The sequence below is a fragment of the Cheilinus undulatus genome, linkage group 19, assembly GCF_018320785.1.
Source record: "Cheilinus undulatus linkage group 19, ASM1832078v1, whole genome shotgun sequence".
NCBI classification, from domain to species: domain Eukaryota; kingdom Metazoa; phylum Chordata; class Actinopteri; order Labriformes; family Labridae; genus Cheilinus; species Cheilinus undulatus.
This window is the reverse complement of record NC_054883.1, coordinates 7,957,522-7,972,954: the sequence shown is the minus strand read 5'-3', so window position 1 is coordinate 7,972,954 and position 15,433 is coordinate 7,957,522. Positions and strand designations below refer to the sequence as shown.

Genomic DNA, 15,433 nt, shown 5'->3' with positions numbered 1-15,433 from the left:
TTGGAGGCTGGTCAATATTGAGCGACAGCTGAATGGAACAAAGTATAGCAATGTCATCAGCTGTTTCGCAGCACTCAGGACCTAAGGCTGGGCTGAAGGTCCACTTTCCAACTTGACAATGACCCAAAGCACACAGAAAGACAACACAAGAGTGGCATAGGTACAACTCTGTGAACGTCCTAGAGTGGCGCCGGCAGAGCCATGACTGACTTATGTCAATGTGATATTTCAGTTTTTTATTTTTTACACATTTGCAAAAAAAAAAAAAAAAAAAAAACTCTAGAATTTTGTTTTCATTTTGTAATGATTGGGCACTGAATATAGACTGATGAGAGAAAAAATAATTTGAACAATTTTAGCATGAGACTTCAACATAAAAAACTGAACGTACTTCCTGAATCCACTGTAAACATACTAAATCAGTGGGGGAATTTTTCTGTTATTAGTATTTCTACTTTTGAAAACTAAACAGTTTCACCTGATTGAGGTTTTGAGTGCACAGCTTTTGATTCTAACAAGGTCTTTACACTGTTTGGTTACAATACGTTAACTTCAAGCTTCTTTGAGGAGTTTTAGTATGGCTATGAAACAGACTGAAGTTGATACGGTTGCTTCTATATGAGCTTTTGAGGCACTTTAAGTAAATTATCTAACTCAATGTCACTCAACCCTGCTCAACCAAAGAGCCAAATTGTTGAGAAATACATTTGCAAGAGCCACAATCTAAGTGGTGAAAAGTGGCAATTAAGATAAGTTAACGGTGACAAAAGTAGTCAAAAAGTGGCAAACACTGGGAGAAAAGTGGCAAAAAAGGGTGGGAAATGACCAAAAAATAAGTTAAAGATAGCAAAAATTGTCAAGAAGTGGCATTTAACTGCAAAAGGCAGCTTAAATGGGTTGGAAGTGGCAAAAATAGGCAAAAAGGGGCAAAAATTTGCAAAAAAAAAGGATAAAAGTGTTACAATGAGTGTTGAAATGAGTTGCGGGTGGCAAAAATGGTCCAAAAGTAGCAAAACCATGGCAAAAAAATGAATGAAAAGTGACTTAAATGGGCAAAAATCAGCAAACAGATAGGAAAATGAGTAAAAAGCATCAAAGAGTGGCAAAATGGGAAATAGGTGGCATTTAATTGCAAAATTCAGCTTAAATGGGCGAAAAGTGGCAGATGTAGGCAAAACAAAGGGGCAAAAAATGCAAAAGCTGGATAAAAGTGTCAAAAAGGAGTGGCAAAAACGGGTTTAAAACAGTAGAAATAGAATTAAAGTGGCAAAAAAAATTGCAAATAAGGGCAATGGAAATAAACTGACAAAACTAGAAGCTGACAGTTAAGTTTGACAATTAAAGCCTACTGTGTAAGTGTGGGAAATAAACTGATTAATGTGATTTGCAATGGATAATTTCTGAGGTAAAATTTTCCTTTGTAAGGTTTTCTGGGGGAATAATCTCAAATTAAGACATAAAAGAGCCACAAATCATCACAAAAGATCCACGCATTGAGTATCACAGATCTAACTACTTCCTCAACTTTTTCATCAAGGGTGCTTTTGAGTAAATTTCACTCAGAATGTGTTGTTACCTTGTCTAAAATAAGGGCAATAGAAATGTCACATTCTGCCTGAAATGTAGGTGTATGAGGGTTTTTTTAAAGCAGCAGATGAAAAGTGAAATTGTTTCCCCCTCTGTCAGGTAGTTTGTAAGCAGTGCATGGAAAACCCTTTGGCAGAGTGCAACTCTCCTGCTCATGGGTCATCGCAGCTTTAAGAGCCGCAGGAAAATAACCATCCCTGCCCTCCATCATCCTCTCATCTCGCTGACCTCTACGCACGGTATAGTATACTCATGCACATGCAGAGAGAGGGAGAATGATTGCATATCTGAGAGAGGAGTGACACACTCGGACACATCTTTGCTTTCTTATTAGTGGACGGACACTTTGGTCTTTTTTTTTTTTTATTTTTTTTTTTTTATACAGGGACCGTGATGAGACCCCTCTTCTTTGTGCATCTGTAGAAAATGGCCAGGGGGAAATCATGGCTGAGAATCACTCAAAGACAGGGAGATGTCAACAGGCACATAATGATAGCTGATGGCCCCACAACACTCTCCCCTTCTCCCTCTCAGCCTTACCTGCCCAAGTTGCACTACACTAGAAAACATAATTAGGGGTAAAAGAGAGAGACGGAAGCTTATATCTGTGTTTTCTGTAAGCAATGCTCTTTGTTTTATACATCTGGGAGTCCTTTTTTCCTCTCTTTCACTTCATGGTAAGAGCAAGAGGGGAGAAGGAGGAGGAGGAGGGCTCCCTCTGTGAGATGCCAAGGTGCTCCCAGTCCATTGTGCTGCTGGCTGTCAGGTTAAATTAGGGAGTACAGGCTCCGTGAGTGTAAAAAAATCAATACTTGATGGAAGATTGCTCCCCGGAAAATCTGTTTTGATTCCAGGATTAATTCTTGACCAAAGGCTCCAGCAAAATGACATGCCATTAGCCTGAAAATGAACACATTCTGTGGTGGAAATTGGATGGAAATGTGTCAGGTGATTGCCCCGGCTGCTTGTTTTGACTCCTTTTGGAGCGAGGGGGGACTGAAGGTGTGGCTGCTGTGAATGAAGCCTGCAGGCCGACTCCATTTCCAGAACAGGGACAGCTCCGTCGTGGCCTCGGAGCGCCGGTCTCAAGGCCATTGTTGTCCAGCAGCTGCAAATGCATTCAACTAGGTGAAAGGCATTAAGCCCCAGCGCCTGCTCTCTCTGGTGTTTTCCATAAAGCATGGCATGAAGAATGAGAAGATCTGAAAATAAAAGTGAAGATTGCTTTGCTCTGGACTCCAACATGAGAGAGAAAAAAGTGAGGCTGGATGTTTTATTGATGGCTGAATAATGTGTTTGTCATGATGGATGTTTCTGGTTTTAAAACTTAAACAGGAAGCTTTAAAGATGCACTGGACAGTCATTTAGAAGATGCACTAAAGATGAAGAAGAAAAACCACAACATGACTCCTGATGCACCACCCCATGTTTGTTAGCACAACATGTATGAGTCACTTATTATCAGTGATGTTACATGATGGGATTTTCCTACATCTTGTTGCAGAGGAAGCACAATGTGATGTAAAGACCAAGTAACACAAACTATATAAGGCCTTTTCAAATAATATTTAAATTATGCTTTTTTAATCTTAATCATACATGCAATTTTTAAAAAATATTATTTTTACCTTTGTATTTTATGGAAATCCAACGTGGAAATAATGTCTGTATACTCCCTGTGGCTGTTTCCTTGTGATCTTGACTTAATTATCTAATTATTCAATGAATAATTTCTCAAAAGGTTCAGAAAATGACTAAAATCGACTCATTGCCATGGGAAAAATAGAAGTTATTATTTCATAATCATAATATCGATGATAAATAAGTCAAAATCTCTAAGAAACTATCTAAATTATTGTGACTGGGAAACAGAATATAATAAAAATGTTTTCATGCTTGTCCCATCAAGGCTTCCATAGTATTTTAAGTATTTAACTTCACAGCAAACACGAGAGAAATCCTTATTGTTCAACTAAAATTAATGTGATTTCATCTTCCTAAATGCAGATGAATTAATCAAGTAGAATAGGAAAATCCAAGTGACTTTATTTATATTTACAATACCGATATTTGGTTTGGACTTTGAGTATTTTTGTGGGATTTCTAGAGGAGCATTTACTGTCTGATCTACAAAAATGCAGTTTTAACTTGCAGCAACAATGCAGATATTTTCATGTATCTGTTTTAAAATTTTGATCCCAGAAAAATGAGTTTTTGATCTAAACTGACTCCCCAAAATTTGAATTCAAAAGCCAAATGGATAAAGTCATCACATGAATATGTTGATTTTATTATATATTAATTAACACAGACGTGTCTGTTAGTTTAAAATGATTTTTTTTTAAACAGGCTGTAAAAATCAATGGATCTCGGATAATAATCATAGACTTACACTCCAGATTAAAACCACTTTTTCGCCTGGTTCTGACTCTTCCTCGTCACTGCCTCGGCTACAGTTTCAAAAGTGAGGTACTAGCGCCTCCTGCTGGATTTATATTTAACAACCTAATAGACGAAATACGCCGCTAGATGGCGGTATGCGCCATGATTTTACATGTTATCCCTTAACACCACAGAAGAAGGATGACTTAAAGAAACATTACACCTAAAATAAAACGCTCTCGTTCTTCCCTCGTTTCTTTGCTGTTGCTCATCTCATCACCCCTGACTTTTAAATTTTTCAAGGTTCAAATGATGATAAAGAAACACCAAAGTGCTGCTATGACATATTAATTAAAAGAATCTATGGACAAATACAACAATTCGTCACTGACGAGGGACACTGAAACTTAGAGAGGCCTCCGTTTGACTTATTTTTCCTTATCTTAGTTCCACACTTTTAATGCACTGTGATTTAAAATTATGTGATTAACAAAAATCTGTAATCAGATATTTAAACCAATCTGGTGTTTGTAAATTTTCCAATCTGAGTGTTTTTACAATGCAAGCAGGTGGAACAATCAAAAAATGTTTATAATTTTTGTCTTTCATTCACAAATTAAACCCTAGATTATTTCATGGTGGACATCCCAGGACGTCTCTTGGTCAAGGTCAACAAACTGATCATTTATGGTTCCTTGTCTGTTAATGGTTCAAGAAAATCTCCATAATGTTTATCTATGCTAAGATGCTAATAACGGAAAATAAACACATATAAAGTCTAATGAGAATTTACTTGCACATCATAAAATTGAACATAGAATATTCATTTTACAAGACATGGTGAGGTTGTCTTTGGATTCTGACCTCTTTAAGAGACAACACACAACAAGCTTCAGAATACTATAAGTAATGGTGGTGCCACCAGTTTTATTTTCCAGTTTCAACAGGACACTTATAAAGATCACAAATATTGAATTACTAAGTGAAATTTAACAGTGATGAGGCTCACAATGATAGGAGGAACTGATTTATACCATTTAACTTTAACAGAACTGTTACACTGTTGTAAAACTGCCTAAAATCACATCTATTTCTCTATTTGTACCACTGATTTTTCTTCATAATTCCACCAGAAAATGTAAAATCATCACAAATATTAGATGTTTGAATTAATCTTAGCAGAAATAACACTCACAGTAAAAATAATAACTGATATCAACCACATATGTATAATACCGTTATAAGGTTATAAAACTGACCAGAACTCATTCTATTCCATTCTACTACCAATACCTTGAACATTTCTATGAATCAGTACAATTCACCACTGGATTCCTCTTTAACTGTTCACAACGTTAGTTAGTTATGACTGACTGTCAAGTAATGTAAAAAACTGTCTAATTTCACGTTGTTAGCAGACAGCTAGGGCCTCCTGGGTTTTGCTTTTAGTGCTTTATTTTTTACTCATACTCGATGCTTTTTAAAAATAATAAGTTCCTCAAAATAGAGCTCAGTAAAATCGATACCTATGATTTTAAAAAGTACTCAAAAAAGTACAAGTAGACAAAAAGCTACTCAATCACAGTAATTTGAGCATAGTTAGTTACTTTCCACCCCTGTTCAGTACAAACAGCTTTCAAAGCTCAAGCATTATTGTGTACGTTTAATATGATATTTCTGAGTAAGGAGTTTACATAGAAGATGAACACATTAACGCTGGGGTTCTCTTTGCAGGCATGAATAGTCAACAAAACATCACCCTCGGTCTCTTTAAGGCGCAGGGTGATGACGTAGGGCTTATTATCTAGAAGCTGCTACCGGTTACTGCCTGTATGGTTTCTCAGTCTGCTAACACCTGGCTGGTCATTTACATGTCAGTGAAAAATTAAAATTGTGTGTGTTTTTGAACAGAGGAACTATTTTAACCCACGATGGCCTGGGTTAAAGCTGTCTCGTATAATGGCGAGGACGTGTTCGACCAAAATGCGGACGACATTAATTTGCTCAGTAAAGAGTGGACATCCAACATGAAGAAGCGAGTCAGGGTAAAGCTAATGTGGCATGAGTGTTTCAGTGTAAAGAGTGACCGTGTTGATTGATGACTGTCAGCGCAATGCGTCTTTGCGTAGTTAAAATCACAAGATGTTTTCCCCAATGTCTTTTTATTAAGTAATTAATGAAAGTTATATCTGCTAAGTTTATTATGATATTAGCATTTGTTACATGGAAGTTTTCGTTATCAACGTCTGTTTTAACTGCGACAACCAGGGGCGCATTCGGCAGAAAGCCACCAGTTAACACCGTCACTTGTTTAACCGAAACACCCCCATAACCAACGTGTGCATGTACCTTCTCCGCGTTACTAAAAGTCACACGTTTTTTATTGTTAATTTGTGTTATTTCGAGTTTATTTCTTTGTTGTATCTAAATACTTTAGTGTAACTAGACTGTGAAGCTGTGTCTGGTATGTCATTGTGAACCTTTTCCATTCTGGTTGTCTTGAACAGGATGGTTATGTGGATGGTGTTGATGCCGGGGAGGAAGCTTATCTTCAGGTTGGTTTTAACCTGGGCTTCAGAGAAGGAGCAGCTCAGACTGCAGCTGTTGGCCGGCTTAAAGGAATAGTAAGGTAAAACCCTATTTCATTCACACAAAGCTATATATGTATGCAATATAGCTTAAGTTCAATAATGCTTAACACAGGGAAGGACCATAGTAAAACAGTAGAATCCCACAGTGATGATAAAAAAACATGTATTATAAACAAAACAAACATCAGTATTTCTGGCATTTAGATTTTATTTATTGTCCTTTACAACAATGTCAACCATCAGGTTGAACTGGATGTAAATCGAGTTAACCTGAGGACTAAATGCACTAATAAAAATTTATTTAAAAATTTCCAGGACAGGCTACCCTGAAATCTGTTCAACACGTGCGCTTCACAGCAGAAGATTTTTCTGTTTGATGGAGAGTCAGATCATAGAGTAGAACAGTACCTAAAGTAACAAGGTTATGGGTGACAGGAACAGTGGTAACATTTTTATTTGCCATTATATTTATTTTATATATTGTGCTACAATCTACTGATCCATAAGGCTATTGTGGTGGTTAAGAGGAGATCCACTGTGACTCAAGGTTAACGCTTTATTGATAATCCATCGCCTTAAAAAACACCTACAGTCATGGACGAAAGTATTGGCACCCTGAAATTTTTTCAGAAAATACACCATTTCTCCCAGAAATTGTTGCAATTACAAATGATTTTGGTATACACAAGGTTATTTCCTTTATGTGCATTGGAACAACACAAAAAAAAACAGAAGAAAAAAGACAAAATTGACATAATTTTACACAGAACTCACAAATGGGCTGGACAAGATTATTAGCACCCTTTTAAAACTGTACTGAAATCATTTTATTTCAAGCACGTGATGCTCATTTAAACTCACCTGTGGCAGTAAAAGGTGCTGGCAATCTAAAAAATCACACCTGAAGCCAGTTAGAATGTCTAAGAGTTGACTTAACCTTTGTGTTGTGTGCCTGTGTGTGTCACACCAAGCATGGAGAAGAGAAAGAAGAGCCGAGAATTGTCTGAGGACTTCAGAAGCAAAATTGTGGAAAAATATGAACAATCTCAAGGTGACAAGACCATCTCCAGAGATCTTGAAATTCCTTTGTCCACTGTGCATAATATAATCAAGAAGATTATAACCCATGGAGCTGTGAATAATCTCCCAGGACGTGGACAGATAAGAAAAACTGACAAAAGAATGCAACACAGGATATTTGGAATGGTGGATAAATATCCTCAGTCAACTTCCACACAAATTCAGGCTGTCCTGCAGACTCAGGGTGCAAATGTAGGGTCTAGTGTCAGAAAGCTGGTTCTGTATCAGAGGTCATGGGTGTTCCAGCAGGACAACGACCCCAAACATACCTCAAAAAGCACCAAGAAATGGTCGGACACAAAGCACTGGAGAGCTCTGAAGTGGCCAGCAATGAGTCCAGATCTAAATACCATTGAATGCCTATGGAGAGATCTGAAAATTGCTGTTGCAAGAAGACACCCTTAAAATCTGAGAGACCTGAAGCAGTTTGCAAAAGAAGAGTGGTCCAAAATTCCAGCTGAGAGGTGTAAGAAGCTTGTTGATGGTTATAGGCAGCTATTGGTGTCAGATATTTTTTCCCATGGGTGTGCAACCAAATATTAAGTTGAGGGTGCCAACAATTTTATCCATCCAATTTTTTGAGTTTTGTGTAAAACTATGTCAATTTTGTCTTTTTTCTTCTGTTTTTTGTGTTGTTCCAATGCACATAAAGGAAATAAACATGTGTTATACCAAAAACATTTGTAATTGCAACAATTTCTGGGAGAAATGGTGTATTTTCTGGAAGAACTCCGGGGGTGCCAATACTTTCATCCATGACTGTACAAAAGACTGGGTGTGCTACATTATTTAAAATGAGCTCCAGATCCAAAGGAAAGAACACAAACACGAGAAACTGTCTGGCTTCCCCTATTTCACGATTCCCTGCACCCATTTACCTGTGGCTTCCTTTTCTTTGCGTGTGGCAGTGATTACCTCCAAGATAACTCGAGAACGGAAAGTCAGATCTTCACCAAACTTTCAGGCAATATTGGGACAGTGACAGGGAGGAATCGATTAGATTTTGGTGATGATCCGTGCACCCGTTTGGTTTTCTCGCACTTCAGATTTGGAACACCATAGTAACCAATGGGAGCGCAAGTTCCTCGGTGGTGCTGCTTAGGCGTGGGTCTGCCGCCTCAGACAGCCTTTCTAGTTCTGTTTATGTTGATCGTACAGGTCACTCGTCACTCGTGTGACACGTCACGCTGCCCACCCATTCACTTATTGTGAATTGTCGTGGTTTATTTCCTCTTGCATTCATACATTGGCATAACCCAGGGCTGTCTAATTTGGGGCCTGCGGGCCAACTTTGGCCCACAAGCGATTAGTTTTGGCCCGCTGCCCATGTTTGAATTTTTAAATATTTTTTTTAATTATTATTTTCCCAGAAGTCTAAATATTTCTTTCAGTATTTATTTATTGTTGCACTTCCTCTCCTGACCACAAATTAACATTGTGTTACATTGGGGGTAGGATGGTGCTGCTGAGCTCCCGTGAGAGAAAGTTTAAAAATAGTTGGGAACATGAGTACTTCTTTACTAAAATTGATTTCAAGGCAGTATGCCTACTTAGTATTTGTGCCATATGGATGTTCAGACATTTCATGCTGTGAAACACAATAAAGAATAGTGTTATTCATTTTCAAAATTACTTTGTGTGAGTTTTTATTTTGCAGTTATGCTATAGGCATATTTAATTTCATGCACTGCAACATAAATGTTTAGTTTTGGCCCGCGGCTCTCCACCCCGATTCATTTTTGGCCCTTCACTAAAAAGAATTTGGGCATGCCTGGCGTAACCCATCTTCATGAGGAAATACTACAGGTGGCTCTCAGAAAAAAAATCAAGATGAATACCACAACATTGCTTAACTTAAGGCAAAAAAATGAACCACTTGTTTAAGTCATCCTGTTTCTGACTAGGTTGCCTGTTGCACCAGCTTTGCATAAGTTATGTCTTAAGTTCTGGTGGCAAGTCCTCACTAAACCCTACATGAAATTGGTTACGTTGTGACTTCAGTCATGCCATTGTTTGGTTGCAACACGGAGACATAAAGTTCAACTTAACTATTAGAGTTTAACGTAAAGAAACTAACAAAAATGTTGTTGTAGATATGACGTTTTTCCTTCATTTGACCAGTTAGTGAACAGCAGCCTTCGGCAGAGTACTGCCCTGTGTGCTGAATTGTCTTTGAACAAACCAGTGATTAGATACAACTTCTCCTCACTGCTGTTAACCCTCAAACAGCAACAAAAGTGTATGTCAAAGCATGGTCATTAGCTGATAACTACAACTTTCATCCTAAACAGTGTAATATAACAAGAGTGACAGCGAGCGGTGAAATTGTCATTAACATGAGATAATTTAACAGTACTTTCCTGCTGGTCGGTGGAATCTGTCTCCTCTTGTGGGAGACAAAACCAAACATTTGGTCACAGAGCAATGCACTGCTGACACAAAATAGTCCGTAAAATTTTGGCTCCTTGTCAACATCTGTGTTATCCCACATTCAAAAACTCTCACAATGACATTCTTATTTCATGGAGGACTTTCCACCTTCTAGGAGGCAGATGTAAGATTAAGCCAATGTTGAAACTATCTCAGCTGATTCAACACCTTGAATATTAGTAGAGCATAAACTCTGTTGTAACTTAGAACATATGGCGAACCAGGCTATGTTTGGAGCACTGTGAAATGAAACCACTCCGGGCATCAAGAGCCGGTCCTGGGTGTGACATGTTCAGCTTTGAGTTTGAAGTCATGACTGACTTATTGTTATATTGTGTGCACAAGCTAGACCTAGGCTCTGATTGAGCTACATCCTGGATGGAGAAGGTATACATTTATTTTGGTGGTTTCATTTTTCACATACAATTTTTTTAAATAAGATATAACATTAACAAGAACTAGACAATTAAAACATTGCCAGATACCAAAAAAATAATCAATGAAAAGATACAATGACGTGTTTATTAGGGGTGGGAATCACTAGATTCCCCACGGTACGATGTTATCACGATACTTAGGTCACTATTCGATACTATTGCGGTTTTAAACATTTTGCAATACAGTGAGTATTGCTATATCATGTATTGCGATATATTGCGATTTATACAATTTTTTCAACTGTTTAGCTGGTTTAGCATTAGTCTTGCCCTTATGTTTGTCTTAATTCTGCAGGATTTTATTTTCATGTAGCTCTTCTTGCAGAACTTATGTGTCATGTCCATCTATTTCATGCCCTGCTTGCATTTCTAATGTCCTTCCCCTGGTGCTGCAAAGTTTGTTGTACTATCTTTCTCCCGCTCTATCTGGACAAACGATTGATTTTATTTTTCCATTATCATAGACTTGAGTTCATATTAGAAATTAATTTTTAAAAAATCAATACTTGGTGAACAAGACGATACAATATATCACCACGCAAAATATCGCGATACTATGCTGTATCGATTTTTTCTCCCAACCCTAGTGTTTATAACAGCCCACACTACCACACTACATGTACTTAAACTACAACAGTATGACAGAGCTGCAGTAACTCTTGAAATTCTGTGGCGAGATTAGTCTCCTGTCCTTAGTGGATAACTTGGATCATGGTGCAAATGGGTCGTACATCAAAAACAACAGCAGTCCACTGGACTGACCTGCTGGGGTGACCAAAAGAACCCCAGCAGGGGTCACTGTACAAAAGATAAGATATACTTTATTGTCTCAAGGGGAAATTTTCCTTGGGCAGTAGTGCAACATACACAGGTCATACACTGACATGCAAACATCAAAATTTAAGAATGTAAGTACAGAGTCTGAAAACACTATATAAAGTGCTTAAGAGCATCAGAACATCATAAGAGTTAATGCCATAAATACTAACTATTTCAGCTTCCATACTTCAAAAAGTTGTGCCTACAATACACGCAATTAAAGGACATTACACATTACCAGCTAGACCAGTGGTTTTCAAACCAGAGTCCAGGAACCCCAGGGGTCTGCGACTTAATTTCAAATACATTATTAAAGTATGCCATGTCATTAAAAAGCAGTCATTAAATACATATAGGGACCACAGCGTCATAAAACAACCATACTAAACCACTGACTCCCACATTAGTCAGCTTTGGGCCAATAAAAACTCAGACATGATTGTGACTTATCAGGTTAATCTATCACTTGTCACGCATCAAAGAACAGCGACGGAAGAGCAAAATGTGTTGTGTGTCTTCATGTGTTTACAAATGAAGCCATGAAGCCTGCCAAGCTAAAGTGTCATCTGATAACAAAGCATGCAGAGTTTAAGGACAAGACAACGATTTTTTCCAGACAAAAGGGTGAGGAATACATCCGTCAGAAAACACGGATGATGAACCTGACCACAACCTCAGAAAAAGCACAGAGGGATTCTTATTTGGCTGCTCATAGGATCACAAAAATTAAGAAACCACTCTCAATTGGACAAGAGCTTGTGTTTAGGTTGAAGAGTTTAAAGTACAGCATCTAGGAGTACAAATGCCAGTTAACATATGTTTAATCAGCGTGAGGGTTATGTGGCGGTTCTTGGAAAATTTTCTGCCTTGTACGGGGTCCCTAGCCCTGAAAAGTTGAGTTGACTCTTTGCTCCAACACTGACGATGAGTTCACTCAGGATGGAGTTAAAATGACACAGAAATGTTTAACCCTGAGATATCAGCACTCCAGTTTTTTCTGTGTACAACAGCTCTTTTGGATTGTGATGTGGAATCATTCTCTCTCTGTGTACTACTGTGTAGTCAACAGAGGTAGAAGAAGTCAAAGAGTATTGTACTCAAGTAAAAGTACAGTTTAAAACTTGCTTAAGTAGAAGTAAAAGTACTGATTTCAAAATGTACTCAGAAAGTACAAGTACCCCCCAAAAATCTAATCAGTCACAGCAATTTGAGTAAATATAAGCAGTTTCTTTCCACCCCTGATGTTATCATTTCTAAATATATCTCATATTTCCACATTTAGGGTCAGTTTGAATATTTTTGAACTGACAATTTTGCATTTAGGACAGACTTTATAAGTGGCACATGTGTTTATAGATTTCTAATGTCTGCAGCCAGGTGCCTCTCCTCAGTGTCACATGTGTCAGGTTGAAACACGGAGCTGTCCCTGCCCTGCAGGTGCTGATTGCTGAGTGTGCTCCAACGTTTTAAGAACTTTTCTCTCTGAGTAAGCTCTCATAATCATCCATTTAAAGAAAATGGCATACTACCAAGTAAGTATACATGTGGGTAGCTAATTTGATTGTAAAGATAGATACAAGGGGCATTTTTAAACTCTGTGACAGACACGTTCATATTTATTGAACAGCTTATTTTGTATTTATTTATTGCATCATCATATTTAGTGGTCATTATTAACATGGTATTCCATTCTATATGTGCCTTTCAGTTTCTGTGTAGTCTTTGTCTTTGTAGTCTTTGTAGTCTCTGGTGTAATTTTTCCACCTCTTTCCTGCACAGAAACATCCTGAGTCTCTTTTGTTGTGTTCATTATAGAAGACTCTTTTCTGTCCCAGTCACTCCTCTGAGCCTTTGTATAATCAGACACTGCTGCCTCTTTGTGTCCCTTGTCACAGTGCTATATGTTGTTGGTGTCGGATCCAGCATCCGGAAAGCCCCATCCCAGCCTCAGTGACCGACCTCCAGCAGCGGGTAACACAGCATGAAGACAGAATCATGGATGGTATCAAACATGCTTTGGAGAATCCTCCTCCCAGTGTGAGCGTCATCTCTGAGAGCATGGAGGATCTGGAGGTGGAGCAGGCGGATTCAAACTGCTGTGGAGAAGAAGGAAAATGTAAAGAAACAGACTGCTGCAAGAAGGGAGAGAAAATGGACCTGGATGCTTCACTGCAGCAGCAAAAGCCCAGTTCAGGGTCCAGTGACGGTTCAAATGAAAGCCTGGACCTCCTTCTTCAGCTCTGCATAGATGTAGTGTCAGACCTGGGACTGCCACAGGAGCTGATCAGTCACATCCAGGAGCTAAGGAACATGTAGTGGATAAAGAAGAGGGACTGGAATCACTGCATATGTATGCACAACATGCACAAACACTGAACTAAAACAGTTCTGGTGGAAATTTTGAACCAACCAATGTATATAATGTAAAATACACTTTTGCATCCCTTTTTGCATAAGATAGTTGAGAAATATTTGAAAATAAAAATGGATTTCATATATTTTACTGCATTTCTGGTCTGACAGCTTCTTTGTTTCCCATCTAAACAAACAGAAAATATTACCAAGAAGAAATTCCATTAGTTCACACAGTTTCTGATCCACTGGGCTATCATCTCTCCCTTTTGCTGAGCAAGAGTCAACATTTTTCATAGTATTGCATATAATAAAAATACAGTTTGACATTTGTGTTTTTTTCAGGAAGACCATGAGCATAGTTATGAATGGAAGTCATAAACGATCATGTGCATACTTATCCATTGTGTCACTGTCGTGTGAAGCCATCAAATAGTTCAAAGCATGTACAACTGCAGTGTAACCTTGCAGAGCAGATGGATATGCCCGTTTCCATGTTTCTCACTGGTGAATCCATCTTGCAAAGCTCCCATCTAAACGGTGTAGGCCTGGTTAGAAAGCGACAGGACCAATCAGCGACGAGAGGCAGTACTTTGGGTGCGGCGGAGTCGTGACATAAGCAAGCAGCAACAAGAGGCTGGGGCAATTATGGCGGAAGACATTTCTTCATTAAAAGAAAGAACAAAGAACAACAGTGAGCTTTTTTCATTTCATAAACGACAAAAGTCGTGTACTGACCTCTACAGTCGCCATGGTTCTCATTATGCAGTTCTCTATGGAGTTTACTCCTTCAGTCGGGCCATACCTTGATAGCGGCTATATCACGTGTTTTGTTGCTCTGATTGGCCCGTAAAGATGTGACAGACAGAATGTTCATCCAATTGCCCTCCGATTTTTTTTTTCACAGGCTCTGCCCTTTCCCAAATGCTATCTATGAGAGGTTTACCAGATGGATGTGTGAAACAAATCCATCTGGCATGTCAGGTTAACTGCAATGTAGATTTAGCACAAAGTGACAGTTCAGGAAAGGACAGTTTTGTTTTCACACAGCAGGGATCTGAACCAGCTATCGCTGACTTATGAAGAACTTTCTTGTCAACTGAGCAACAATTCTGCCCTCTGCAGAGGGAGATAAGTCTTCAAATTTACAACCTAAATGTCCCCAAAAGTTGGGGCGCTTTGTAAAATGTAATTAAAACCAGAATGCAATGATTTTCAAATCTCATAAACCAAGATTTTATTCACAAAAAAAACATCCGATGTTGAAACTGAGGCATAAACATATGAAAAATACTAGCTAATTTTAAATTTGGTGGCAACAACACATCTCAATAAACTAGGGAGTGCCATTTTTTTCCATTGTGCAGCAGCTTTCCTTTTAAAACAGTGTTTAGACATCTTTGAAGTGAGACCAGTAGATTTCTGAGGGGGGAATGTTGTCCCATTCTTGTCTGATGTAGGATTCCAACTGCTCAACAGTTCTGGATGTTTTTGCAGGATTTTTGGTTACATGATACACCGAATGTTTTTTAATGGTGAAAGTTTGGGACTGCAGGCCAGCTCAGCAATCATACTCTTCTACCAGAAAGCTATAATGTTGTGATGGTTGCAGAATGGTTTAGCAGCATTGATAGAGCCTTTCCAGATGGAAGCTGCCCACACCTTAGGCACTAATGCAACCCCATACCAGAGATGCAGGCTTTTGAGCTGTGCACTGATAACAGGCTGGGTGGTCCCTCTCCTCTGAAGTCCCCA

The 15,433-nt window shown here is 38.5% G+C and overlaps 1 protein-coding gene across 1 annotated transcript; it reads left to right on the top strand.

Annotated features, from left to right (window-relative positions):
* The first annotated feature begins 5,790 nt into the window (after positions 1-5,790).
* otulina (OTU deubiquitinase with linear linkage specificity a) lies at positions 5,791-13,824 on the top strand. Its single transcript, XM_041813767.1, has 3 exons — positions 5,791-6,014; positions 6,477-6,598; positions 13,222-13,824. Exons 1-3 carry the CDS (start codon positions 5,901-5,903, stop codon positions 13,640-13,642), a joined length of 657 nt encoding a protein of 218 aa, XP_041669701.1. The 5' UTR covers positions 5,791-5,900; the 3' UTR covers positions 13,643-13,824.
* The last annotated feature ends 1,609 nt before the right edge of the window (positions 13,825-15,433 follow it).

What these genes read in the sequence shown, in the direction of transcription:
- otulina (XM_041813767.1), top strand. Translation starts at nt 5,901, where the DNA reads ATGGCCTGGGTTAAAGCTGTCTCGTATAATGGCGAGGACGTGTTCGAC. An exon ending in ACATGAAGAAGCGAGTCAGG is followed by an intron (nt 6,015 to 6,476) that starts GTAAAGCTAATG and finishes TGTCTTGAACAG; the next exon opens with GATGGTTATGTGGATGGTGT. An exon ending in CGGCTTAAAGGAATAGTAAG is followed by an intron (nt 6,599 to 13,221) that starts GTAAAACCCTAT and finishes CCCTTGTCACAG; the next exon opens with TGCTATATGTTGTTGGTGTC.